The 27,852-nt window shown below is 45.4% G+C and overlaps 1 protein-coding gene across 6 annotated transcripts in view; it reads left to right on the top strand.

Moving 5' to 3' along the window:
* Positions 1-27,852, top strand: part of LOC110526878 (aminopeptidase N) — a 72,805-nt gene that overhangs the window by 19,808 nt on the left and 25,145 nt on the right. For all 6 annotated transcript variants that reach the window (XM_090222055.1, XM_090222054.1, XM_090222056.1 and 3 more), the window contains 10 exons: positions 896-1,038; positions 1,736-1,878; positions 10,543-10,669; positions 11,497-11,651; positions 13,303-13,416; positions 13,600-13,743; positions 15,583-15,648; positions 18,241-18,306; positions 19,553-19,728; positions 25,107-25,183. In XM_090222055.1, coding sequence (XP_090078181.1) covers positions 896-1,038; positions 1,736-1,878; positions 10,543-10,669; positions 11,497-11,651; positions 13,303-13,416; positions 13,600-13,743; positions 15,583-15,648; positions 18,241-18,306; positions 19,553-19,728; positions 25,107-25,183 — 1,211 coding nt within the window. The remainder of the gene's footprint in view (positions 1-895; positions 1,039-1,735; positions 1,879-10,542; positions 10,670-11,496; positions 11,652-13,302; positions 13,417-13,599; positions 13,744-15,582; positions 15,649-18,240; positions 18,307-19,552; positions 19,729-25,106; positions 25,184-27,852) is intronic.

Raw genomic sequence — 27,852 nt, 5'->3', positions numbered from 1 at the left:
ACCCCTGGTCCTTCCTCTCTGATACTAGATACAGTAGACCCCTGGATGATACTAGATACAGTAGACCCCTGGATGATACTAGATACAGTAGACCCCTGGATGATACTAGATACAGTAGACCTCTGGACGGTATGAATCCTCTCAGCCCTACCTCTCTGATACTAGTCTGATCCCCCCAGACTCCAGACTACAAACAGCAGGTCTGGGACAGGTAGCACGTCCGGTGAACAGGTCAGGGTTCTATAGCCGCAGACAGAACAGTTGAAACTGGAGCAGCAGCATGACCAGGTGATGACTCCTTGCTGTCCCCAGTTCACCTGGCCGTGCTGCTGCTCCAGTTTCAATACTTCTGCCTGTGGCTATGGAATCCTGACCTGTTCCCCGAATGTGCTACCTGTCCCAGACCTGCTGTTTTCAACTCTCTAGAGACAGCATTAGCGGTAGAGATACTCTTAATGATCGGCTATGAAAAGCCAACTGACATTTACTGCTGAGGTGCTGACTTGTTGCACCCTCGACAACTACTGTGATTTTTATTATTTGACCCTGCTGGTCATTTATGAACATTTGAACATCTTGGCCATGTTCTGTTATAATCTCTGCACGGCACACCCCTCATAGCCTGGTTCCTCTCTAGGTTTCTTCCTAGGTTCTGACCTTTCTAGGGAGTTTTTCCTAGCCACCGTGCTTCTACACCTGCATTGCTTGCTGTTTGGGGTTTTAGGCTGGGTTTCTGTACAGCACTTTGAGATATCAGCTGATGTAAGACGGGCTATTTAAATACATTTGATTTGATACATACAGTAGACCCCTGGTTTGTATGAATCCTCTCAGTAGACAGCCTCAACAGTTATTTTCATCCTGTAACATGATATTGAATCTGATCTGTTTCCAGAGTTGTAGCCACGTCTCAGATGCAGGCTACGTTCGCCAGGAAAGCCTTCCCCTGTTTTGATGAACCTGCCATGAAGGCCGTCTTCCACATAACGCTCATCCACCAACGAGGAACTGTAGCTCTGTCCAACGGCCGGGACGTTGGTTAGTTCACAGCCTACACACTACCCTCTTTGGGCTACCTCACCATTCTCCACCCTTTCCCAAAAGTGTTCACTGATACGCTTCCTATCTTGGATTTAACAATGGTGGGAATACCTCCAGCCAATGGTGGGAATACCTCCACCCAATGGTGGGAATACCTCCAGCCAATGGTGGAAATACCTCCAGCCAATGGTGGAAATACCTCCAGCCAATGGTGGAAATACCTCCAGCCAATGGTGGAAATACCTCCAGCCAATGGTGGGAATACCTCCAGCCAATAGTGGGAATACCTCCAGCCAATGGTGGAAATACCTCCAGCCAATGCTTATTTCAATCTCAAAGCTTTTCAGTCCTGGACTTGCAAGTGCAGGCTTTGGCAGAAGGGTGGAGAACATGGCTGTAGCCTTGTTATTGATATGTACAGCCCTACTATACATGGACTGTGGAGTTGAAGACATCTCAGAAGGAATGAGTACGCTTGACAACATGTAATGAGAAAATCAACTACAGAATGCTGTTAATGGTTCATGTCTGGTAACATAACACTCTCCCTCTCCCTCTCCCTCTCCCTCTCCCTCTCTCTCTCTCTCTCTCTCTCTCTCTCTCTCCCTCTCTCTCTCTCTCTCTCTCTCTGTCTCTGCTCTTCCCTCTCCCTCTCTCTTTTCCTTCCTTCTCTTCTCTCTCTCCAATGTTTTAGAGACCGTCAACAGCACCATAGACGGCACTGAAGTCACCATGACCAGATTTGAGCCCACTAAAAGAATGTCAACATACCTCCTGGCATTTATCGTCAGTGACTTTGATCATATCACTGGATCGATAGAGAACAACAATGTTTTGGTAATTCAATCCACCACAGAGTGCCCTGGTTATTCCCTATAAAGTACACCACAGAGGACTCTGGTTATTCCCTATATAGTACACCACAGAGGACTCTGGTTATTCCCTATATAGTACACAACATATCACTCCGCTTATTCCCTATATAGTACACCACATATCACTCTGGTTATTCCCTATATAGTACACCACAGAGGACTCTGGTTATTCCCTATATAGTACACCACATATCACTCTGGTTATTCCCTATAAAGTACACCACAGAGGACTCTGGTTATTCCCTATATAGTACACCACATATCACTCTGGTTATTCCCTATATAGTACACCACATAGGAATTTGGTCCATATCAGTGCACTATATACAGTTGAAGTCAGAAGTTTACATACACCTTAGCCAAATACATTTAAACTCAGTTTTTCACAATTCCTGACATTTAATCCTAGTAAACATTCCCTGTCTTAGGTCAGTTAGGATCACCACTTTATTTTAAGAATGTGACATGTTAGAATAATAGTAGAGAGAATGATTTATTTCAGCTTTTAATTCTTTCATCACATTCCCAGTGGGTCAGAAGTTTACATACACTCAATTAGTATTTGGTAGCATTGCCTTATAGTTGTTTAGCTTAGGTCAAACGTTTCGGGTAGCCTTCCACAAGCTTCCCACATTAAGTTTGGTGAATTTTGGCCCATTCCTCCTGACAGAGCTGGTGTAACTGAGTCAGGTTTGTAGGCCTCCTTGATCGCACACGCTTTTTCAGTTCTGCCCACAAATGTTCAAAAGGATTGAGGTCAGGGCTTTGTGATGGCCACTCCAATACCTTGACTTTGTTGTCCTTAAGCCATTTTGCCACAACTTTGGAAGTATGCTTGGGGTCATTGTTCATTTGGAAGACCCATTTGCGACCAAGCTTTAACTTCCTGACTGATGTCTTGAGATGTTGCTTCAATATATCCACATACCTTTCCTGCCTCATGATGCCATCAGTCCCTCCTGCAGCAAAGCACCCCACAACATGATGATGACACCCCTGTGTTTCACGGTTGGGATGGTGTTCTTCGGCTTGCAAGCTTCCCCCTTTTTCCTCCAAACATAACGATGGTCATTATGGCCAAGCAGTTCTATTTTTGTTTCAACAGACCAGAGGACATTTCTCCATGTGCAGTTGCAAACCGTAGTCTGGCTTTTTTATGGCGGTTTTGGTGCAGTGGCTTCTTCCTTGCTGAGTGGCCTTTCAGGTTATGTCGATATAGGACTTGTTTTACTGTGGATATAGATACTTTTGTACCTGTTTCCTCCAGAATCTTCACAAGGTCCTTTGCTGTTGTTCTGGGATTGATTTTCACTTTTAGCACCAAAGTACGTTCATCTCTAGGAGACAGAACGCGTCTCCTTCCTGAGCGGTATGACGGCTGCGTGGTCCCATGGTGTTTATACTTGCGTACTATTGTTTGTACAGATGAACGTGGTTCCTTCAGGTGTTTGGAAATTGCTCCCAAGGATGAACCAGACTTGCGGAGGTCTTGGCTGATTTCTTTTGATTTTCCCATGATGTCAAACAAAGAGGCACTGAGTTTGAAGGTAGGCCTTGAAATACATTCACAGGTACACCTCCAATTGACTCAAATTATGTCAATTTCCTGGAATTTTCAAGTTGTTTAAAGGCACATTCAACTTAGTGTATATAAACTTCTGACCCAAGGGAATTGTGATACAGTGAATTATAAGTGAAATGATCTGTCTGTAAACAATTGATGTAAAAATGACTTGTGTCATGCACAAAGTAGATGTCCTAACCGACTTGTCAAAACTATAGTTTGTTAACAATTCATTTGTGGAGTGGTTGAAAAACGAGTTTTAATGACTCCAACCTAAGTGTATGTAAACTTCCGACTTCAACTGTAGGTAATAGGGTGCTACAGTTTCCTCTCATTCAGATTCATGACTGATACTGCTGTGGTTAGACTGTAGTGATGACTGATGCTGCTGTGGTTAGACTGTAGTCATGACTGATGCTGCTGTGGTTAGACTGTAGTCATGACTGATGCTGCTGTGGTTAGACTGTAGTGATGACTGATAGTGCTGTGGTTAGACTGTAGTGATGGCTGATACTGCTGTGGTTAGACTGTAGTCATGACTGATAGTGCTGTGGTTAGACTGTAGTGATGACTGATACTGCTGTGGTTAGATTGTAGTGATGACTGATACCGCTGTGTTTAGACTGTAGTGATGACTGATACTGCTGTGGTTAGACTGTAGTCATGACTGATAGTGCTGTGGTTAGACTGTAGTGATGACTGATACTGCTGTGGTTAGACTGTAGTCATGACTGATACTGCTGTGGTTAGACTGTAGTGATGACTGATGCTGCTGTGGTTAGACTGTAGTCATGACTGATACGGCTGTGGTTAGACTGTAGTGATGACTGATGCTGCTGTGGTTAGACTGTAGTCATGACTGATGCTGCTGTGGTTAGACTGTAGTGATGACTGATAGTGCTGTGGTTAGACTGTAGTGATGACTGATACTGCTGTGTTTAGACTGTAGTGATGACTGATACTGCTGTGGTTAGACTGTAGTCATGACTGATACTGCTGTGGTTAGACTGTAGTGATGACTGATGTTGCTGTGGTTAGACTGTAGTGATGACTGATGCTGCTGTGGTTAGACTGTAGTGATGACTGATACTGCTGTGGTTAGACTGTAGTGATGACTGATACTGCTGTGGTTAGACTGTAGTCATGACTGATACTGCTGTGGTTAGACTGTAGTGATGACTGATACTGCTGTGGTTAGACTGTAGTCATGACTGATACTGCTGTGGTTAGACTGTAGTGATGACTGATACTGCTGTGGTTAGACTGTAGTCATGACTGATACTGCTGTGGTTAGACTGTAGTGATGACTGATGCTGCTGTGGTTAGACTGTAGTCATGACTGATACTGCTGTGGTTAGACTGTAGTGATGACTGATACTGCTGTGGTTAGACTGTAGTGATGACTGATACTGCTGTGGTTAGACTGTAGTCATGACTGATACTGCTGTGGTTAGACTGTAGTCATGACTGATACTGCTGTGGTTAGACTGTAGTGATGACTGATACTGCTGTGGTTAGACTGTAGTGATGACTGATACTGCTGTGGTTAGACTGTAGTGATGACTGATGCTGCTGTGGTTAGACTGTAGTGATGACTGATACTGCTGTTGTTAGACTGTAGTGATGACTGATGCTGCTGTGGTTAGACTGTAGTGATGACTGATAGTGCTGTGGTTAGACTGTAGTGATGACTGATACTGCTGTGGTTAGACTGTAGTGATGACTGATACTGCTGTGGTTAGACTGTAGTCATGACTGATACTGCTGTGGTTAGACTGTAGTGATGACTGATAGTGCTGTGGTTAGACTGTAGTCATGACTGATGCTGCTGTGGTTAGACTGTAGTGATGACTGATAGTGCTGTGGTTAGACTGTAGTGATGACTGATACTGCTGTGGTTAGACTGTAGTGATGACTGATACTGCTGTGGTTAGACTGTAGTGATGACTGATACTGCTGTGGTTAGACTGTAGTGATGACTGATACTGCTGTGGTTAGACTGTAGTCATGACTGATACTGCTGTGGTTAGACTGTAGTCATGACTGATGCTGCTGTGGTTAGACTGTAGTGATGACTGATAGTGCTGTGGTTAGACTGTAGTGATGACTGATACTGCTGTGGTTAGACTGTAGTGATGACTGATACTGCTGTGGTTAGACTGTAGTGATGACTGATACTGCTGTGGTTAGACTGTAGTGATGACTGATACTGCTGTGGTTAGACTGTAGTGATGACTGATAGTGCTGTGGTTAGACTGTAGTGATGACTGATACTGCTGTGGTTAGACTGTAGTCATGACTGATACTGCTGTGGTTAGACTGTAGTGATGACTGATACTGCTGTGGTTAGACTGTAGTGATGACTGATACGGCTGTGGTTAGACTGTAGTGATGACTGATACTGCTGTGGTTAGACTGTAGTGATGACTGATACTGCTGTGGTTAGACTGTAGTGATGACTGATGCTGCTGTGGTTAGACTGTAGTCATGACTGATACTGCTGTGGTTAGACTGTAGTGATGACTGATACTGCTGTGGTTAGACTGTAGTGATGACTGATACGGCTGTGGTTAGACTGTAGTGATGACTGATACTGCTGTGGTTAGACTGTAGTGATGACTGATACGGCTGTGGTTAGACTGTAGTCATAACTGATACTGCTGTGGTTAGACTGTAGTGATGACTGATACTGCTGTGGTTAGACTGTAGTCATGACTGATACTGCTGTGGTTAGACTGTAGTCATGACTGATACTGCTGTGGTTAGACTGTAGTCATGACTGATACTGCTGTGGTTAGACTGTAGTGATGACTGATACTGCTGTGGTTAGACTGTAGTGATGACTGATACTGCTGTGGTTAGACTGTAGTGATGACTGATACTGCTGTGGTTAGACTGTAGTGATGACTGATACTGCTGTGGTTAGACTGTAGTGATGACTGATGCTGCTGTGGTTAGACTGTAGTGATGACTGATGCTGCTGTGGTTAGACTGTAGTGATGACTGATACTGCTGTGGTTAGACTGTAGTGATGACTGATACTGCTGTGGTTAGACTGTAGTGATGACTGATACTGCTGTGGTTAGACTGTAGTGATGACTGATACTGCTGTGGTTAGACTGTAGTGATGACTGATGCTGCTGTGGTTAGACTGTAGTGATGACTGATACTGCTGTGGTTAGACTGTAGTGATGACTGATACTGCTGTGGTTAGACTGTAGTGATGACTGATACTGCTGTGGTTAGACTGTAGTGATGACTGATGCTGCTGTGGTTAGACTGTAGTGATGACTGATACGGCTGTGGTTAGACTGTAGTCATGACTGATACGGCTGTGTTTAGACTGTAGTGATGACTGATACGGCTGTGGTTAGACTGTAGTGATGACTGATACTGCTGTGGTTAGACTGTAGTGATGACTGATGCTGCTGTGGTTAGACTGTAGTCATGACTGATACTGCTGTGGTTAGACTGTAGTGATGACTGATACTGCTGTGGTTAGACTGTAGTCATGACTGATGTTGCTGTGGTTAGACTGTAGTGATGACTGATACTGCTGTGGTTAGACTGTAGTGATGACTGATACTGCTGTGGTTAGACTGTAGTGATGACTGATACTGCTGTGGTTAGACTGTAGTGATGACTGATACGGCTGTGGTTAGACTGTAGTGATGACTGATACTGCTGTGGTTAGACTGTAGTCATGACTGATGTTGCTGTGGTTAGACTGTAGTGATGACTGATACTGCTGTGGTTAGACTGTAGTGATGACTGATACTGCTGTGGTTAGACTGTAGTGATGACTGATACTGCTGTGGTTAGACTGTAGTGATGACTGATACGGCTGTGGTTAGACTGTAGTGATGACTGATACTGCTGTGGTTAGACTGTAGTGATGACTGATACTGCTGTGGTTAGACTGTAGTGATGACTGATACTGCTGTGGTTAGACTGTAGTGATGACTGATACTGCTGTGGTTAGACTGTAGTGATGACTGATACTGCTGTGGTTAGACTGTAGTGATGACTGATACTGCTGTGGTTAGACTGTAGTGATGACTGATACTGCTGTGGTTAGACTGTAGTCATGACTGATACTGCTGTGGTTAGACTGTAGTGATGACTGATGCTGCTGTGGTTAGACTGTAGTGATGACTGATACTGCTGTTGTTAGACTGTAGTGATGACTGATGCTGCTGTGGTTAGACTGTAGTGATGACTGATAGTGCTGTGGTTAGACTGTAGTGATGGCTGATACTACTGTGGTTAGACTGTAGTGATGACTGATACTGCTGTGGTTAGACTGTAGTCATGACTGATACTGCTGTGGTTAGACTGTAGTGATGACTGATAGTGCTGTGGTTAGACTGTAGTCATGACTGATGCTGCTGTGGTTAGACTGTAGTGATGACTGATAGTGCTGTGGTTAGACTGTAGTGATGACTGATACTGCTGTGGTTAGACTGTAGTGATGACTGATACTGCTGTGGTTAGACTGTAGTGATGACTGATACTGCTGTGGTTAGACTGTAGTGATGACTGATACTGCTGTGGTTAGACTGTAGTCATGACTGATACTGCTGTGGTTAGACTGTAGTCATGACTGATGCTGCTGTGGTTAGACTGTAGTGATGACTGATAGTGCTGTGGTTAGACTGTAGTGATGACTGATACTGCTGTGGTTAGACTGTAGTGATGACTGATACTGCTGTGGTTAGACTGTAGTGATGACTGATACTGCTGTGGTTAGACTGTAGTGATGACTGATACTGCTGTGGTTAGACTGTAGTGATGACTGATAGTGCTGTGGTTAGACTGTAGTGATGACTGATACTGCTGTGGTTAGACTGTAGTCATGACTGATACTGCTGTGGTTAGACTGTAGTGATGACTGATACTGCTGTGGTTAGACTGTAGTGATGACTGATACTGCTGTGGTTAGACTGTAGTGATGACTGATACTGCTGTGGTTAGACTGTAGTGATGACTGATACTGCTGTGGTTAGACTGTAGTGATGACTGATGCTGCTGTGGTTAGACTGTAGTCATGACTGATACTGCTGTGGTTAGACTGTAGTGATGACTGATACTGCTGTGGTTAGACTGTAGTGATGACTGATACTGCTGTGGTTAGACTGTAGTCATGACTGATGCTGCTGTGGTTAGACTGTAGTGATGACTGATACTGCTGTGGTTAGACTGTAGTCATGACTGATACTGCTGTGGTTAGACTGTAGTGATGACTGATACTGCTGTGGTTAGACTGTAGTGATGACTGATGCTGCTGTGGTTAGACTGTAGTGATGACTGATACTGCTGTGGTTAGACTGTAGTGATGACTGATACTGCTGTGGTTAGACTGTAGTCATGACTGATGCTGCTGTGGTTAGACTGTAGTGATGACTGATACTGCTGTGGTTAGACTGTAGTCATGACTGATACTGCTGTGGTTAGACTGTAGTGATGACTGATACTGCTGTGGTTAGACTGTAGTGATGACTGATGCTGCTGTGGTTAGACTGTAGTGATGACTGATACTGCTGTGGTTAGACTGTAGTGATGACTGATACTGCTGTGGTTAGACTGTAGTGATGACTGATACTGCTGTGGTTAGACTGTAGTGATGACTGATGCTGCTGTGGTTAGACTGTAGTGATGACTGATACTGCTGTGGTTAGACTGTAGTGATGACTGATACTGCTGTGGTTAGACTGTAGTGATGACTGATACTGCTGTGGTTAGACTGTAGTGATGACTGATACTGCTGTGGTTAGACTGTAGTGATGACTGATACGGCTGTGGTTAGACTGTAGTGATGACTGATACTGCTGTGGTTAGACTGTAGTGATGACTGATACGGCTGTGGTTAGACTGTAGTCATAACTGATACTGCTGTGGTTAGACTGTAGTGATGACTGATACTGCTGTGGTTAGACTGTAGTCATGACTGATACTGCTGTGGTTAGACTGTAGTCATGACTGATACTGCTGTGGTTAGACTGTAGTCATGACTGATAGTGCTGTGGTTAGACTGTAGTGATGACTGATACTGCTGTGGTTAGACTGTAGTGATGACTGATACTGCTGTGGTTAGACTGTAGTGATGACTGATACTGCTGTGGTTAGACTGTAGTGATGACTGATACTGCTGTGGTTAGACTGTAGTGATGACTGATGCTGCTGTGGTTAGACTGTAGTGATGACTGATGCTGCTGTGGTTAGACTGTAGTGATGACTGATACTGCTGTGGTTAGACTGTAGTGATGACTGATACTGCTGTGGTTAGACTGTAGTGATGACTGATACTGCTGTGGTTAGACTGTAGTGATGACTGATACTGCTGTGGTTAGACTGTAGTGATGACTGATGCTGCTGTGGTTAGACTGTAGTGATGACTGATACTGCTGTGGTTAGATTGTAGTGATGACTGATACTGCTGTGGTTAGACTGTAGTGATGACTGATACTGCTGTGGTTAGACTGTAGTGATGACTGATGCTGCTGTGGTTAGACTGTAGTGATGACTGATACGGCTGTGGTTAGACTGTAGTCATGACTGATACGGCTGTGTTTAGACTGTAGTGATGACTGATACGGCTGTGGTTAGACTGTAGTGATGACTGATACTGCTGTGGTTAGACTGTAGTGATGACTGATGCTGCTGTGGTTAGACTGTAGTCATGACTGATACTGCTGTGGTTAGACTGTAGTGATGACTGATACTGCTGTGGTTAGACTGTAGTCATGACTGATGTTGCTGTGGTTAGACTGTAGTGATGACTGATACTGCTGTGGTTAGACTGTAGTGATGACTGATACTGCTGTGGTTAGACTGTAGTGATGACTGATACTGCTGTGGTTAGACTGTAGTGATGACTGATACTGCTGTGGTTAGACTGTAGTGATGACTGATACTGCTGTGGTTAGACTGTAGTGATGACTGATACTGCTGTGGTTAGACTGTAGTCATGACTGATACTGCTGTGGTTAGACTGTAGTCATGACTGATGCTGCTGTGGTTAGACTGTAGTCATGACTGATAGTTGATACTAATTGTTTGCAGGTCCGTATCTGGGCTCGGAGGAAAGCTATAGCTGAGGGACACGGAAACTATGCTCTCAATGTTACAGGACCAATGCTCAAGTTTTTTGAACGATACTACAATGCCAGCTACCCACTGTCCAAGTCAGGTAAGTTAGCTTAGCATTCATACCTGTCAGGTAAGTTAGCTTAGCATTCAGACCTGTCAGGTAAGTTAGCTTAGCATTCAGACCTGTCAGGTAAGTTAGCTTAGCATTCAGACCTGTCAGGTAAGTCAGATTAGCATTCAGACCTGTCAGGTAAGTCAGTTTAGCATTCAGACCTGCCAGGTAAATCAGCTTAGCATTCAGACCTGTCAGGTAAGTAAGCTTAGCATTCAGACCTGTCAGGTAAGTCAGCTTAGCATTCAGACCTGTCAGGTAAGTTAGCTTAGCATTCAGACCTGTCAGGTAAGTTAGCTTTGCATTCAGACCTGTCAGGTAATTTAGCTTAGCATTCAAACCTGTCAGGTAAGTTAGCGTTGTATTCAGACCTGTCAGGTAAGTCAGCTTAGCATTCAGACCTGTCAGGTAAGTTAGCTTAGCATTCAGACCTGTCAGGTAAGTTAGTGTTGTATTCAGACCTGTCAGGTAAGTTAGCTTAGCATTCAGACCTGTCAGGTAAATTAGCTTTGCATGCAGACCTGTCAGGTAAGTTAGCTTAGCATTCAGACCTGTCAGGTAAGTTAGCTTGGCATTCAGACCTGTCAGTTAAGTCAGCGTTGTATTCCGACCTCAGCTCCATGAGTGCATGTGTACACATGTAGGCCTACACTTATATTATACTCTGTGAAACTAAGTCTCCCAACAGATTGTTGGCTATGTTCCAAATGGCTCCCTATTCCCTATAAAGTGCACTAAGGCTCTGGTCAAAAGTAGTGCACTATAAAGGGAATAGGGTACCATTTAGGCCTCCTTTATTGGTTTTTCCCCTGTAGACCAGATAGCTCTGCCTGACTTCAATGCTGGAGCCATGGAGAACTGGGGTCTGATCACCTACAGAGAGACAGCCCTCCTGTACGATCCAGCCATCTCCTCTGTTGGAAACAAAGAGAGAGTCTTGACTGTGGTGGCTCACGAACTGGCTCATATGGTAGTGTGTTCTCTATGACATCACTGTACTTCCTGTCCAACCTATGACATCCCTGTACTTCCTGTCCAACCTATGACATCACTGTACTGCCTGTCCAACCTATGACATTAATGTACCTAGTGTCCAACCTATGACATCACTATACTTCCTGTCCAACCTATGACATTACTGTACTTCCTGTCCAACCTATGACATCACATCCTGCAAGGAGAAACATTGCTCGAGAGGATGACTAAGGTCCACAACATGAGCGCCAGGTAATGAGAGGAAGCCCAGTTACCAGTTGCCGGGAGAAGATGGAACGAGATGGATTTTGGCCAGACATTCTGCTAATTTTCTCATCAATGAAACATTTAATCTCAATACAATTTTTTGTTCACAAAACTAGATTATGTTACTAACAGAGTGGACTAAGTTTAGCATACTTGTTGTGTTGTTTAGAAGGAGTGCAAATTGAGTTATTGCACACGCACTTCACAGAGAAGGCGTTCCCTAATGGAAATATGCGCATACATGCTAGAACACGCCAATAGGATCTCGCTAGCTCCTGCTTGGCTCTGCCCACCTCCTTGCTTGTTCTGCCCACTATGACTAATTGGTTCCCATTTGAAACGACGGGCTATGGTCTATCTTGGTTTAGATATAAAAATCTTTGGTTAGAGTTTTGGGCAAGTAACCAGCAGGTAGCCTAGTGGTTAGAACGTTGGACTAGTAACCGGCAGGTAGCCTAGTTGTTAGAGCGCTGGGCTAGTAACCAGCAGGTAGCCTAGTGGTTAGAGTGTTGGGCTAGTAACCGGCAGGTAGCATAGCGGATAGAGTGTTGGGCTAGTAACCAGCAGGTAGCCTAGTGGTTAGAGTGTTGGACTAGTAAACAGCAGGTAGCCTAGTGGTTAGAACGTTGGACTAGTAACCGGTAGGTAGCCTAGCGGTTAGAGTGTTGGGCTAGTAACCGGCAGGTAGCCTAGTGGTTAGAGTGTTGGGCTAGTAACCGGCAGGTAGCCTAGCGGTTAGAGTGTTGGGCTAGTAACCGACAGGTAGCCTAGGGGTTAGAGCGTTGGACTAGTAACCAGCAGGTAGCCTAGTGGTTAGAGTGTTGGGCTAGTAACCGGCAGGTAGCCTAGTGGTTAGAGTGTTGGGCTAGTAACCAGCAGGTAGCCTAGGGGTTAGAGCGTTGGACTAGTAACCGGCAGGTAGCCTAGTGGTTAGAGTGTTGGGCTAGTAACCGGCAGGTAGCCTAGCGGTTAGTGTTGGGCCAGTAACTGAAAGGTCTCTAGTTCCTTAAAGGTGAAAAATCTGTTGATGTGCCCTTAAACAAGCCACTTAATCCTAATTGCCCCAGGATCACCGTTGATTATGGCAGACCTTGGCCTTGATCACATTCTCCTAGGGTGTCTCAGGGTGAGTTGGGGTATCAAATGTTTTGGTCACAAGCAGCGAATACAACAGGTGGTGAATTTATAATGAAATACGAAAAACATGTTTTCAATTCATACCTTTGTATTAATACGTACTTGTATATGCGTTAAATAGGACCAATACAAGTACCCACCTAATTATTAATATTGGTCAGAGCTGGCGAAAGGTAATAGGGAACAGACGGCCATTTTGGATGTGATTGTTCCCAAAGTGTGACATGATCCTGTGTCCACAGTGGTTTGGGAACCTGGTGACTCTGAGATGGTGGAATGACCTGTGGCTGAACGAGGGCTTTGCCAGCTACGTGGAGTATCTAGGAGCTGACTACGCTGAACCCACGTGGAACATCGTAAGACTGATCACCCTCACAGGAGGATTAATCTGATCATATAAAGTACAGTAAGACTGAGCACCCTTACAGGAGGATTGATCTGATCATATAGAGTACAGTAAGACTGATCACTCTTACAGGAGGATTAATCTGATCATATAGAGTACAGTAAGACTGATCACTCTCCCTCTCTCTCCCTAGAAAGAGCAGACCATCCTGAATGATGTCCACAAGGTGTTTGCTGTGGACGCCCTGGCCTCATCTCATCCTCTGTCCCGGAAAGAGGAGGAAGTCAACCAGCCTGACGAGATCAGTGAGATGTTCAACACCATCTCCTACAGCAAGGTTCTCTATGTTCTAGAAAATCTCTTACAGCAAGGTTTTCTATGTTCTAGAACATCTCCTACAGCAAGGTTCTCTATGTTGTAGACCATCTCCTACAGCAAGGTTCTCTATGTTCTAGACCATCTCCTACAGCAAGGTTCTCTATGTTCTAGACCATCTCATACAGCAATGTTCTCTATGTTCGAGAACATCTCCTACAGTAAGGTTCTCTATGTTCTAGACCATCTCCTACAGCGAGGTTCTCTATGTTCTAGACCATCTCCTACAGCAAGGTTCTATGTTCTAGACCATCTCCTACAGCAATGTTCTCTATTGTTCTCCATGTTGTAGACCATCTCCTACAGCAAGGTTCTCTATGGTTCTCCATGTTCTGGACCATCTCCTACAGCAAGGTTCTTTATGGTTCTCCATGTTCTAGACCATCTCCTACAGCAAGGTTCTCTATGGTTCTCCATGTTCTAGACCATCTCCTACAGCAAGGTTCTCTATGGTTCTCCATGTTCTAGACCATCTCCTACAGCAAGGTTCTCCATGTTTTAGGCCATCTCCTACAGCAAGGTTCTCCATGGTTCTCCATGTTCTAGACCATCTTCTACAGCAAAGTTCTCCATGGTTCTCAACGTTTAAAGACCCGAAGAAAGCATGCCTCCCACCCAGAAACGTGTCAGTGCCCCTCCAACCCATCCATCCCTTGATTCAACCAGTAGATTCCCTCCAATCGCCCCCTCCCTCCCCCACAATGACCAGACCCCCCCCACCCCCCACACACCTTCCCCGTGGGCCTGGAATCAAAGAACATGATACAAGTCTAAATAAATATCTGTAACTGGTTTGTGTGTATTGGGCTTTAGCTGCAATTATTCTTCAAGACACTCCCACATCATATGGAGGAATGTGCCGACCTGATTCAGGGGACACAGTGAACAGTTGGGGACAATTTCCTCATACAATATTTCCTTGGTGTTAAATACATTCTGTCAACAAACTTAAAATGTATATATGTTGATGGTTCGGATTACGGGATGCCAAAATCACATTTTTTCCATATCCTGTTCCAGTTAAAGGGTGGTTCAGATTAAATTAAATCTGTGGACCAGGTAGAATAGAGTGTTTGTTGAGAACGCGCTAACACAGTTAACAAGATGTTCAACACCATCACCTACTGCAAGGTTTTTCTCTGTTCTAGACCACATATACAACAGAGACTGGTAGAGAGTATCTCACTGTAAAACACATGCTGGGAGATACATGGTTACACCTTCTCTCTCTGGTGTAGTAGGGAGATCCATGGTTACATCTTCTCTCTCTGGTGTAGTAGGGAGATCCATGGTTACACCTTCTCTCTCTGGTGTAGTAGGGAGATCCATGGTTACATCTTCTCTCTCTGGTGTAGTAGGGAGATCCATGGTTACACCTTCTCTCTCTAGTGTAGTAGGGAGATCCATGGTTACACCTTCTCTCTCTGGTGTAGTAGGGAGATCCATGGTTACACCTTCTCTCTCTGGTGTAGTAGGGAGATCCATGGTTACATCTTCTCTCTCTGGTGTAGTAGGGAGATCCATGGTTACACCTTCTCTCTCTAGTGTAGTAGGGAGATCCATGGTTACACCTTCTCTCTCTGGTGTAGTAGGGAGCTCCATGGTTACACCTCTCTCTGGTGTAGTAGGGAGCTCCATGGTTACACCTTCTCTCTCTGGTGTAGTAGGGAGCTCCATGGTTACATCTACTCTCAAGTAAAAAAAGAGGTCCCAGAATATTTGTTGATCTGACTGTAAAAAAACTTAAACTCCAATGTGACTGTTTTTCTCTTTCTCAAATCCTGGGATCTCTTCCACCCAGGGTGCTGCAGTTCTGAGGATGCTTTCTGAGTTCCTGACAGAGCCGGTCTTCGCCAGAGGACTTAGTGTGAGTATTGTTACAATGTATTAACCAGAGGACTCACTGTGAGCATAGTTACAGTATATTAACCAGAGGACTCACTGTGAGCATAGTTACAGTATATTAACCAGAGGACTCACTGTGAGTGTAGTCACAGTATATTAACCAGAGGACTCACTGTGAGTATATTAACCAGAGGACTCACTGTGAGTGTAGTTACAGTATATTAACCAGAGGACTCACTGTGAGTGTAGTTACAGTATATTAACCAGAGGACTCACTGTGAGTGTAGTTACAGTATATTAACCAGAGGACTCACTGTGAGTATACTAACCAGAGGACTCACTGTGAGTGTAGTTACAGTGTATTAACCAGAGGACTCACTGTGAGTGTAGTTACAGTATATTAACCAGAGGACTCACTGTGAGTGTAGTTACAGTATATTAACCAGAGGACTCACTGTGAGTGTAGTTACAGTGTATTAACCAGAGGACTCACTGTGAGTGTAGTTACAGTATATTAACCAGAGGACTCACTGTGAGTGTAGTTACAGTATATTAACCAGAGGACTCATTGTGAGTGTAGTCACAGTGTATTAACCAGAGGACTCACTGTGAGTGTAGTCACAGTATATTAACCAGAGGACTCACTGTGAGTGTAGTTACAGTATATTAACCAGAGGACTCACTGTGAGTATACTAACCAGAGGACTCACTGTGAGTGTAGTCACAGTATATTAACCAGAGGACTCACTGTGAGTGTAGTTACAGTATATTAACCAGAGGACTCACCGTGAGTATAGTTAGTGTATTAAGCAGAGGACTCACTGTGAGTATATTAACCAGAGGACTCACTGTGAGTGTAGTCACAGTATATTAACCAGAGGACTCACTGTGAGTGTAGTTACAGTATATTAACCAGAGGACTCACTGTGAGTGTAGTTACAGTATATTAACCAGAGGACTCACTGTGAGTGTAGTTACAGTATATTAACCAGAGGACTCACCGTGAGTATAGTTAGTGTATTAAGCAGAGGACTCACTGTGAGTATATTAACCAGAGGACTCACTGTGAGTGTAGTCACAGTATATTAACCAGAGGACTCACTGTGAGTGTAGTTACAGTGTATTAACCAGAGGACTCACTGTGAGTATATTAACCAGAGGACTCACTGTGAGTGTAGTCACAGTATATTAACCAGAGGACTCACTGTGAGTGTAGTCACAGTATATTAACCAGAGGACTCACTGTGAGTGTAGTTAGTGTATTAAGCAGAGGACTCACTGTGAGTGTAGTTACAGTATATTAACCAGAGGACTCACTGTGAGTATACTAACCAGAGGACTCACTGTGAGTGTAGTTACAGTATATTAACCAGAGGACTCACTGTGAGTGTAGTCACAGTATATTAACCAGAGGACTCACTGTGAGTGGAGTTACAGTGTATTAACCAGAGGACTCATTGTGAGTGTAGTCACAGTATATTAACCAGAGGACTCACTGTGAGTGTAGTCACAGTATATTAACCAGAGGACTCACTGTGAGTGTAGTTACAGTATATTAACCAGAGGACTCACTGTGAGTGTAGTTACAGTATATTAACCAGAGGACTCACTGTGAGTGTAGTCACAGTATATTAACCAGAGGACTCACTGTGAGTGTAGTTACAGTATATTAACCAGAGGACTCACTGTGAGCATAGTTACAGTATATTAACCAGAGGACTCACTGTGAGTGTAGTTACAGTGTATTAACCAGAGGACTCACTGTGAGTGGAGTTACAGTGTATTAACCAGAGGACTCACTGTGAGTGTAGTTACAGTATATTAACCAGAGGACTCACTGTGAGTGTAGTTACAGTGTATTAACCAGAGGACTCACTGTGAGTGTAGTTACAGTATATTAACCAGAGGACTCACTGTGAGTGTAGTTACAGTGTATTAACCAGAGGACTCACTGTGAGTGTAGTTACAGTGTATTAACCAGAGGACTCACTGTGAGTGTAGTTACAGTATATTAACCAGAGGACTCACTGTGAGTGTAGTTACAGTGTATTAACCAGAGGACTCACTGTGAGTGTAGTTACAGTATATTAACCAGAGGACTCACTGTGAGTGTAGTTAGTATATTAACCAGAGGACTCACTGTGAGTGTAGTCACAGTATATTAACCAGAGGACTCACTGTGAGTGTAGTTACAGTATATTAACCAGAGGACTCACTGTGAGTGTAGTTACAGTGTATTAACCAGAGGACTCACTGTGAGTGTAGTTACAGTATATTAACCAGAGGACTCACTGTGAGTGTAGTTACAGTATATTAACCAGAGGACTCACTGTGAGTATATTAACCAGAGGACTCACTGTGAGTATAGTTACAGAAGTCATCAGAGGTGGTCTACAGTATGTTGTCCAGGGGTCAGATGAGGTCGGTGGAGACAGCAGGGAATCAACCGACATCATGACACTTCCACCACTTCTCTCTCTCTCTCTCTCGCTCACTCTCACTCTCTCTCTCCCCCTGCCTCTCTCTCTCCCACCTCTCTCTCTCCCACCTCTCTCTTTCCCTCCCGCTGCCTCTTTCCCCCTCTCCCCCCCCCTCTCTCTCCTCTCTCTCTCAGTCATACCTGAATGAGTTTGCCTTCAACAACACAGTGTATTCAGATCTCTGGGATCATCTTCAGAAAGTAAGTCCTATTTTCTACCATTTATACAGTATGATAAATAGACCTCTATACTCTCTCTATGATCTGTCTACTATCTCTATGTTCTCCCTCTCTCCTCTCTGGGATCATCTTCATCATGGATACAGTATGATAAATAGACCTCTATACTATCTCTATGATCTGTATACTATCTCTATGATCTCCCTCTCTCCTCTCTGGGATCATCTTCACCATGGATACAGTATGATAAATAAACCTCTATACTCTCTCTATGATCTGTATACTATCTCTATGATCTCCCTCTCTCCTCTCTGGGATCATCTTCACCATGGATACAGTATGATAAATAAACCTCTATACTCTCTCTATGATCTGTCTCTCTATTATCTCATTTTCAATCTACAATTAGCTTTCTACTAAAATGAGTATTAAATATAATTGGGTATTGTGTGTGGAAAACCCCCTGTGGTTGAAATCTGTCTTGAACGACCCTAGAGATGGTGCCGTTGTATTCTCTATCATTAAATCTGTCTTGAACGACCCTAGAGATGGTGCCTTTCTACTCTCTATCATTAAATCTGTTCTGAACGACCCTAGAGATGGTGCCGTTGTACTCTCTATCATTAAATCTGTCTTGAACGACCATAGAGATGGTGCCGTTGTACTCTTTATCATTAAATCTGTCTTGAACGACCCTAGAGATGGTGCCGTTGTACTCTCTATCATTAAATCTGTCTTGAACGACCCTAGAGATGGTGCCGTTGTACTCTCCTTCCTTAAATCTGTCTTGAACGACCCTAGAGATGGTGTCGTTGTACTCTCCTTCATTAAATCTGTCTTGAACGACCCTAGATATGGTGCCATTGTACTCTCCTTCCTTAAATCTGTCTTGAACGACCCTAGAGATGGTGCCGTTGTACTCTTATCATTAAATCTGTCTTGAACGACCCTAGAGATGGTGCCATTGTACTCTTTATCATTAAATCTGTCTTGAGCGACCCTAGAGATGGTGCCGTTGTACTCTCCTTCATTAAATCTGTCTTGAACGACCCTAGATATGGTGCCATTGTACTCTCCTTCCTTAAATCTGTCTTGAACGACCCTAGAGATGGTGCCGTTGTACTCTTATCATTAAATCTGTCTTGAACGACCCTAGAGATGGTGCCGTTGTACTCTTTATCATTAAATCTGTCTTGAACGACCCTAGAGATGGTGCCGTTGTACTCACCTTCATTAAGGTGTTGTTATGTGTTCCATCCTCTGACAGGCAGTCCTCACCACTCCAGGGATGAGTCTACCTCACACAGTGCATGACATCATGAACCGCTGGATCCTTCAGATGGGCTTCCCAGTGGTTACCATAGATACGGCCATGGGACACATTACCCAGAAGCACTTCCTCCTGGACCCTGACTCTGTAGTGGACAGACCCTCTCCATACAAGTAAATATTCTTATTGAGCTAATTTCTGTGATGCTGTTTTACCATAGACCAGGGGTGGCAGGTAGCATAGAGGTTAAGAGCGTTGGGCCAGTGACTGAAAGGTTGCTGTTTGTAATCCCCGAGCCGTTCTGCCCAGTTAACCCCTAAGAACAAGGCAGTTAACCCCCCCAAAACAATGCAGTTAACCCCCAACAACAAGGCAGTTAACCCCCAACGACAAGGCAGTTAACCCCCAACGACAAGGCAGTTAACCCCCAACGACAAAGCAGTTAACCCCCAACGACAAGGCAGTTAACCCCCAACAACAAGGCAGTTAACCCCCAACAACAAGGCAGTTAACCCTGAACAACAAGGCAGTTAATCCCCAACAACAGGGAAGTTAACCCCCAACAGCAAGGCAAATAACCCCCAGCAGCAAGGCAGTTTGTTAACCCCCTGCAGCAAGGCAGTTTGTTAACCCCCAACAACAAGGCAATTGGTTAATCCCCAACAAGGCAGTTAACCCCCAACAACAAATCAAATCAAATGTTATTTGTCACATACACATGGTTAGCAGATGTTAATGCGAGTGTAGCGAAATGCTTGTGCTTCTAGTTCCGACAATGCAGTAATAACCAACAAGTAATCTAACTAACAATTCCAAACTACTGTCTTATACACACAAGTGTAAGGGGATAAAGAATATGTACATAAAGATAAATGAATGAGTGATGGTACAGAGCGGCATAGGCAAGATACAGTAGATGATATCGAGTACAGTATATACATATGAGATGAGTATGTAAACAAAGTGGCATAGTTAAAGTGGCTAGTGATACATGTATTACATAAAGATGCAGTAGATGATATAGAGTACAGTATATACATATATATATGAGATGAATAATGTAGGGTATGTAAACATTATATTAGGTAGCATTGTTTAAAGTGGCTAGTGATATATTTTACATCATTTCCCATCAATTCCCATTATTAAAGTGGCTGGAGTTGAGTCAGTGTGTTGGCAGCAGCCACTCAATGTTAGTGGTGGCTGTGTAACAGTCTGATGGCCTTGAGATAGAAGCTGTTTTTCAGTCTCTCGGTCCCAGCTTTGATGCACCTGTACTGACCTCGCCTTCTGGATGATAGCGGGGTGAACAGGCAGTGGCTCGGGTGGTTGATGTCCTTGATGATCTTTATGGCCTTCCTGTGACATCGGGTGGTGTAGGTGTCCTGGAGGGCAGGTAGTTTTCCCCCGGTGATGCGTTGTGCAGACCTCACTACCCTCTGGAGAGCCTTACGGTTGTGGGCGGAGCAGTTGCCGTACCAGGCGGTGATACAGCCCGCCAGGATGCTCTCGATTGTGCATCTGTAGAAGTTTGTGAGTGCTTTTGGTGACAAGCCGAATTTCTTCAGCCTCCTGAAGCCTTCTTCACGATGCTGTCTGTGTGGGTGGACCAATTCAGTTTGTCCGTGATGTGTATGCCGAGGAACTTAAAACTTGCTACCCTCTCCATTACTGTTCCATCGATGTGGATAGGGTGGTGTTCCCTCTGCGGTTTCCTGAAGTCCACAATCATCTCCTTAGTTTTGTTGACGTTGAGTGTGAGGTTATTTTCCTGACACCACACTCCGAGGGCCCTCACATCCTCCCTGTAGGCCGTCTCGTCGTTGTTGGTACCACTGTTGTGTCGTCCGCAAACTTGATGATTGAGTTGGAGGCTTGCGTGGCCACGCAGTCATGGATGAACAGGGAGTACAGGAGAGGGCTCAGAACGCACCCATGTGGGGCCCCAGTGTTGAGGATCAGCGGGGTGGAGATGTTGTTGCCTACCCTCACCACCTGGGGGCGGCCCGTCAGGAAGTCCAGTACCCAGTTGCACAGGGCGGGGTCGAGACCCAGGGTCTCGAGCTTGATGACGAGCTTGGAGGGTACTATGGTGTTAAATGCCGAGCTGTAGTCGATGAACAGCATTCTCACATAGGTATTCCTCTTGTCCAGATGGGTTAGGGCAGTGTGCAGTGTGGTTGAGATTGCATCGTCTGTGGACCTATTTGGGCGGTAAGCAAATTGGAGTGGGTCTAGGGTGTCAAGTAGGGTGGAGGTGATATGGTCCTTGACTAGTCTCTCAAAGCACTTCATGATGACGGAAGTGAGTGCTACGGGGCGGTAGTCGTTTAGCTCAGTTACCTTAGCTTTCTTGGGAACAGGAACAATGGTGGCCCTCTTGAAGCATGTGGGAACAGCAGACTGGGATAGGGATTGGTTGAATATGTCCGTAAACACACCAGCCAGCTGGTCTGCGCATGCTCTGAGGGCGCGGCTGGGGATGCCGTCTGGGCCTGCAGCCTTGCGAGGGTTAACACGTTTAAATGTTTTACTCACCTCGGCGGCAGTGAAGGAGAGGCCGCATGTTTTGGTTGCAGGCCGTGTCAGTGGCACTGTATTGTCCTCAAAGTGGGCAAAAAAGTTATTTAGTCTGCCTGGGAGCAAGACATCCTGGTCCGTGACGGGGCTGGTTTTCTTTTTGTAATCCGTGATTGACTGTAGACCCTGCCACATACCTCTTGTGTCTGAGCCGTTGAATTGAGATTCTACTTTGTCTCTATACTGACGCCTAGCTTGTTTGATTGCCTTGCGGAGGGAATAGCTACACTGTTTGTATTCGGTCATGTTACCGGTCACCTTGCCCTGATTAAAAGCAATGCCCTTTCAGTTTCACGCGAATGCTGCCATCAATCCACGGTTTCTGGTTTGGGAATGTTTTAATCGTTGCTATGGGAACGACATCTTCAACGCACGTTCTAATAAACTCGCACACCGAATCAGCGTATTCGTATGTTGTTGTCTGACGCAATATGAAACATATCCCAGTCCACGTGATGGAAGCAGTCTTGGAGTGTGGAATCAGATTGATCGGACCAGCGAACAGACCTCAGCGTGGGAGATTCTTGTTTTAGTTTCTGTCTGTAGGCAGGGATCAACAAAATGGAGTTGTGGTCAGCTTTTCCGAAAGGAGGGCGGGGCAGGGCCTTATATACGTCGCGGAAGTTAGAATAGCAGTGATCCAAGGTTTTGCCAGCCCTTGTTGCGCAATCGATATGCTGAAACAATTTAGGGAGTCTTGTTTTGAGATTAGCCTTGTTAAAATCCCCAGCTACAATGAATGCAGCCTCAGGATGTATGGATTCCAGTTTGCAAAGAGTCAAATAAAGTTTGTTCAGAGCCATCAATGTTTCTGCTTGGGGGGAATATATACGGCTGTGATTATAATCAAAGAGAATTCCCTTGGTAGATAATGCGGTCAACATTTGATTGTGAGGAATTCTAAACCAGGTGAACAGAAGGACTTGAGTTCCTGTATGCTTTTGTGACCACACCACGTCTCGTTAGCCATAAGGCATACGCCCCCGCCCCTCTTCTTACCAGAAAGATGTTTGTTTCTGTCGGCGCGATACGTGGAGAAACCAGCTGGCTGCACCGACTCCGATAGCGTCTCTCGAGTGAGCCATGTTTCCGTGAAGCAAAGAACGTTACAGTCTCTGATGTCCCTCTGGAATGCTACCCTTGCTCATATTTCATCAACCTTGTTGTTAAGAGACTGGACATTGGCGAGAAGTATACTGGGGAGTGGTGCACGATGTGCCCGTCTCCGGAGTCTGACCAGAAGACCGCTACGTTTCCCTCTTTTACGAAGTCGTTTTTTTGGGTCGCCGGCTGGGATCCATTCCGTTGTCCTGGGTGAAAGGCAGAACACAGGATCCGCTTCGCGAAAGTCATATTCTTGGTCGTACTGATGTTGAGTTGACCCTGCTCTTATATTCAGTAGTTCTTCTCAACTGTATGTAATGAAACCTAAGATGACCTGGGGTACTAATGTAAGAAATAACACGTAAAAAAAACAAAAAACTGCATAGTTTCCTAGGAACGCGAAGCGAGGCGGCCATCTCTGTCGGCGCCGGAAGTTCAGTTAAGGCAGTTAACCCCCAACATCAAGGCAGTTAACCCCCAACAGCAAGGCAGTTAACCCCCAACAGCAAGGCAAATAACCCCCAACACCAAGCCAGCTAAACCCCAAAAGCAAGGCAGTTAACCAACCCACTGCAGCAAGGCAGTTAGTTAACCCCCTGCAGCAAGGCAGTTAGTTAACCCCCTGCAGCAAGGCAGTTAGTTAACCCCCTGCAGCAAGCCAGTTAGTTAACCCCCTGCAGCAAGGCAGTTAACCAACCCCCTGCAGCAAGGCAGTTAACCAACCCCCTGCAGCAAGGCAGTTAGTTAACCCCCTGCAGCAAGCCAGTTAGTTAACCCCCTGCAGCAAGGCAGTTAACCAACCCCCTGCAGCAAGGCAGTTAACCAACCCCCTGCAGCAAGGCAGTTAGTTAACCACCTGCAGCAAGGCAGTTAGTTAACAAAACCCCTGCAGCAAGGCAGTTAGTTAACAAAACCCCTGCAGCAAGGCAGTTAACCAACCCCCTGCAGCAAGGCAGTTAGTTAACCACCTGCAGCAAGGCAGTTAGTTAACAAAACCCCTGCAGCAAGGCAGTTAGTTAACAAAACCCCTGCAGCAAGGCAGTTAGTTAACAAAACCCCTGCAGCAAGGCAGTTAGTTAACAAAACCCCTGCAGCAAGGCAGTTAGTTAATAAAACCCCTGCAGCAAGGCAGTTAGTTAACCCCCTGCAGCAAGGCAGTTAGTTAACCCCCTGCAGTAAGGCAGTTAGTGCACCCCCTGCAGCAAAGCAGTTAGTTAACCCCCTGCAGCAAGGCAGTTAGTTAACCCCCTGCAGCAAGGCAGTTAGTTAACCCCCTGCAGCAAGGCAGTTAGTTAACCCCCTGCAGCAAGGCAGTTAGTTAACCCCCTGCAGCAAGGCAGTTAGTTAACCCCCTGCAGCAAGGCAGTTAGTTAACCCCCTGCAGCAAGGCAGTTAGTTAACCTCCTGCAGCAAGGCAGTTAACCAATCCCATGCAGCAAGGCAGTTAACCAACCCCATGCAGCAAGGCAGTTAACCAACCCAATGCAGCAAGGCAATTAGTTAACCCCCTGCAGCAAGGCAGTTAACCAACCCCTGCAGCAAGGCAGTTAGTTAACCCCCTGCAGCAAGGCAGTTAGTTCACCCCCTGCAGCAAGGCAGTTAGTTCACCCCCTGCAGCAAGGCAGTTAGTTCACCCCCTGCAGCAAGGCAGTTAACCACCCCCCTGCAGCAAGGCAGTTAGTTAACCCCCTGCAGCAAGGCAGTTAACCAACCCCTTGCAACAAGGCAGTTAACCAACCCCCTGCAGCAAGGCAGTTAGTTAACCCCCTGCAGCAAGGCAGTTAGTTCACCCCCTGCAGCATGATGATAAACCCCCAAATCATATTTAATTCAGTCACCTGACCATCCTGTTCCCATGTCTTCTTAGTTACACCTGGTTGGTCCCCATCAAATGGATGAAGGGAGGAGTTGAGAGAGAGCAACACTGGCTTCTTCAGGAAACAGGTATTTCTAATGCCAGTGTTTGTGTCAAATGAAGTCCTGCATGGGTATCAGTGGAGATGTCCCTGGACTAATGTACAGGTCCATGGGTATCTGTGGAGATGTCCCTGGACTAATGACTAATGGACAGGTCCATGGGTATCAGTTGAGATGTCCCTGGACTAATGACTCATGGACAGGTCCATGGGTATCAGTTGAGATGTCCCTGGACTAATGTACAGGTCCATGGGTATCAGTGGAGATGTCCCTGGACTAATGACTAATGGACAGGTCCATGGGTATCAGTGGAGATGTCCCTGGACTAATGACTAATGGACAGGTCCATTGGTATCAGTGGAGATGTCCCTGGACTAATGAATAGGTCCATGGGTATCAGTGGAGATGTCCCTGGACCAATGACTAATGGACAGGTCTATGTGTATCAGTGGAGATGTCCCTGGACTAATGAACAGGTCCATGGGTATCAGTGCAGATGTTCCTGGACTAAAGAACTGACCCATGGGTATCAGTGGAGATATCCCTGGACTAATGACTAATGAACAGGTCCATGGGTATCAGGTGAGATGTTCCTGGACTAATGAACAGGTCCATGGGTATCAGTGGAGATGTCCCTGGACTAATGACTAATGAACAGGTCCATGGGTATCAGTGGAGATGTCCCTGGACTAATGACTAATGAACAGGTCCATGGGTATTAGTGGAGATGTCCCTGGACTAATGAACAGGTCCATGGGTATCAGTGGAGATGTCCCTGGACTAATGACTAATGAACATGCCCATGGGTATCATTGGAGATGTCCCTGGACTAATAACTAATGGACAGGTCCATGGGTATCAGTGGAGATGTTCCTGGACTAATGACTAATGAACAGGCCCATGGGTATCAGTGGAGATGTCCCTGGACTAATGACTAATGAACAGGTCCATAGGTATCAGTGGTGATGTCCCTGGACTAATGAACAGGTCCATGGGTATCAGTGGAGATGTCCCTGGACTAATGACTAATGGACAGGTCCATGGGTATCAGTGGAGTTGTCCCTGGACTATTGACTAAAGGACAGGTCCATGGGTATCAGTGGAGAAGTCCCTGGACTAATGACTAATGGACAGGTCCATGGGTGTCAGTGGAGATGTCTCTGGACTAATGACCAATGAACAGGCCCATAGGTATCAGTGGAGATGTCCCTGGACTAATGAACAGGTCCATGGGTATCAGTGGAGATGTCCCTGGACTAATGAACAGGTCCATGGGTATTAGTGGCGATGTCCCTGGACTAATGACTAATGAACAGGCCCATGGGTACCATTGGAGATGTCCCTGGACTAATGACTAATGGACAGGTCCATGGGTATCAGTGGAGATGTTCCTGGACTAATGACTAATGAACAGGCTCATGGGTATCAGTGGAGATGTCCCTGGACTAATGACTAATGAACAGCTCCATGGGTATCAGTGGAGATGTCCCTGGACTAATGGACAAGTCCATGGGTATCAGTGGAGATGTCCCTGGACTAATGACTAATGAACAGGTCCATGGGTATCAGGTGAGATGTTCCTGGACTAATGAACAGGTCCATGGGTATCAGTGGAGATGTCCCTGGACTAATGACTAATGAACAGGTCCATGGGTATCAGTGGAGATGTCCCTGGACTAATGACTAATGAACAGGTCCATGGGTATCAGTGGAGATGTCCCTGGACTAATGACTAATGAACAGGTCCATGGGTATTAGTGGAGATGTCCCTGGACTAATGGACAGGTCCATGGGTATCAGTGGAGATGTCCCTGGACTAATGACTAATGAACAGGTCCATGGGTATCAGTGGAGATGTCCCTGGACTAATGAACAGGTCCATGGGTATCAGTGGAGATGTCCCTGGACTAATGACTAATGGACAGGTCCATGGGTGTCAGTGGAGATGTCTCTGGACTAATGACCAATGAACAGGCCCATAGGTATCAGTGGAGATGTCCCTGGACTAATGAATAGGTCCATGGGTATCAGTGGAGATGTCCCTGGACTAATGACTAATGAACAGGCCCATGGGTATCAGTGGAGATGTCCCTGGACTAATGACTAATGAACAGGTCCATGGGTATCAGTGGAGATGTCCCTGGACTAATGAACAGGTCCATGGGTATCAGTGGAGATGTCCCTGGACTAATGACTAATGAACAGGCCCATGGGAATCATTGGAGATGTCCCTGGACTAATGACTAATGGACAGGTCCATGGGTATCAGTGGAGATGTTCCTGGACTAATGACTAATGAACAGGCCCATGGGTATCAGTGGAGATGTCGCTGGACTAATGACTAATGAACAGGTCCATGGGTATCAGTGGAGATGTCCCTGGACTAATGACTAATGGACAGGTCCATGGGTATCAGTGGAGTTGTCCCTGGACTAATGACTAATGAACAGGCCCATGGGTATCAGTGGAGATGTCCCTGGACTATTGACTAATGGACAGGTCCATGGGTATCAGTGGAGATGTCCCTGGACTAATGACTAATGGACAGGTCCATGGGTGTCAGTGGAGATGTCTCTGGACTAATGACCAATGAACAGGCCCATAGGTATCAGTGGAGATGTCCCTGGACTAATGAACAGGTCCATGGGTATCAGTGGAGATGTCCCAGGACTAATGAACAGGTCCATGGGTATTAG

The sequence above is a fragment of the Oncorhynchus mykiss genome, chromosome 26 (assembly GCF_057628025.1).
Source record: "Oncorhynchus mykiss isolate SJ-2025 chromosome 26, ASM5762802v1, whole genome shotgun sequence".
Taxonomy (NCBI): domain Eukaryota; kingdom Metazoa; phylum Chordata; class Actinopteri; order Salmoniformes; family Salmonidae; genus Oncorhynchus; species Oncorhynchus mykiss.
This window is presented reverse-complemented; position numbering and strand designations above follow the sequence as displayed.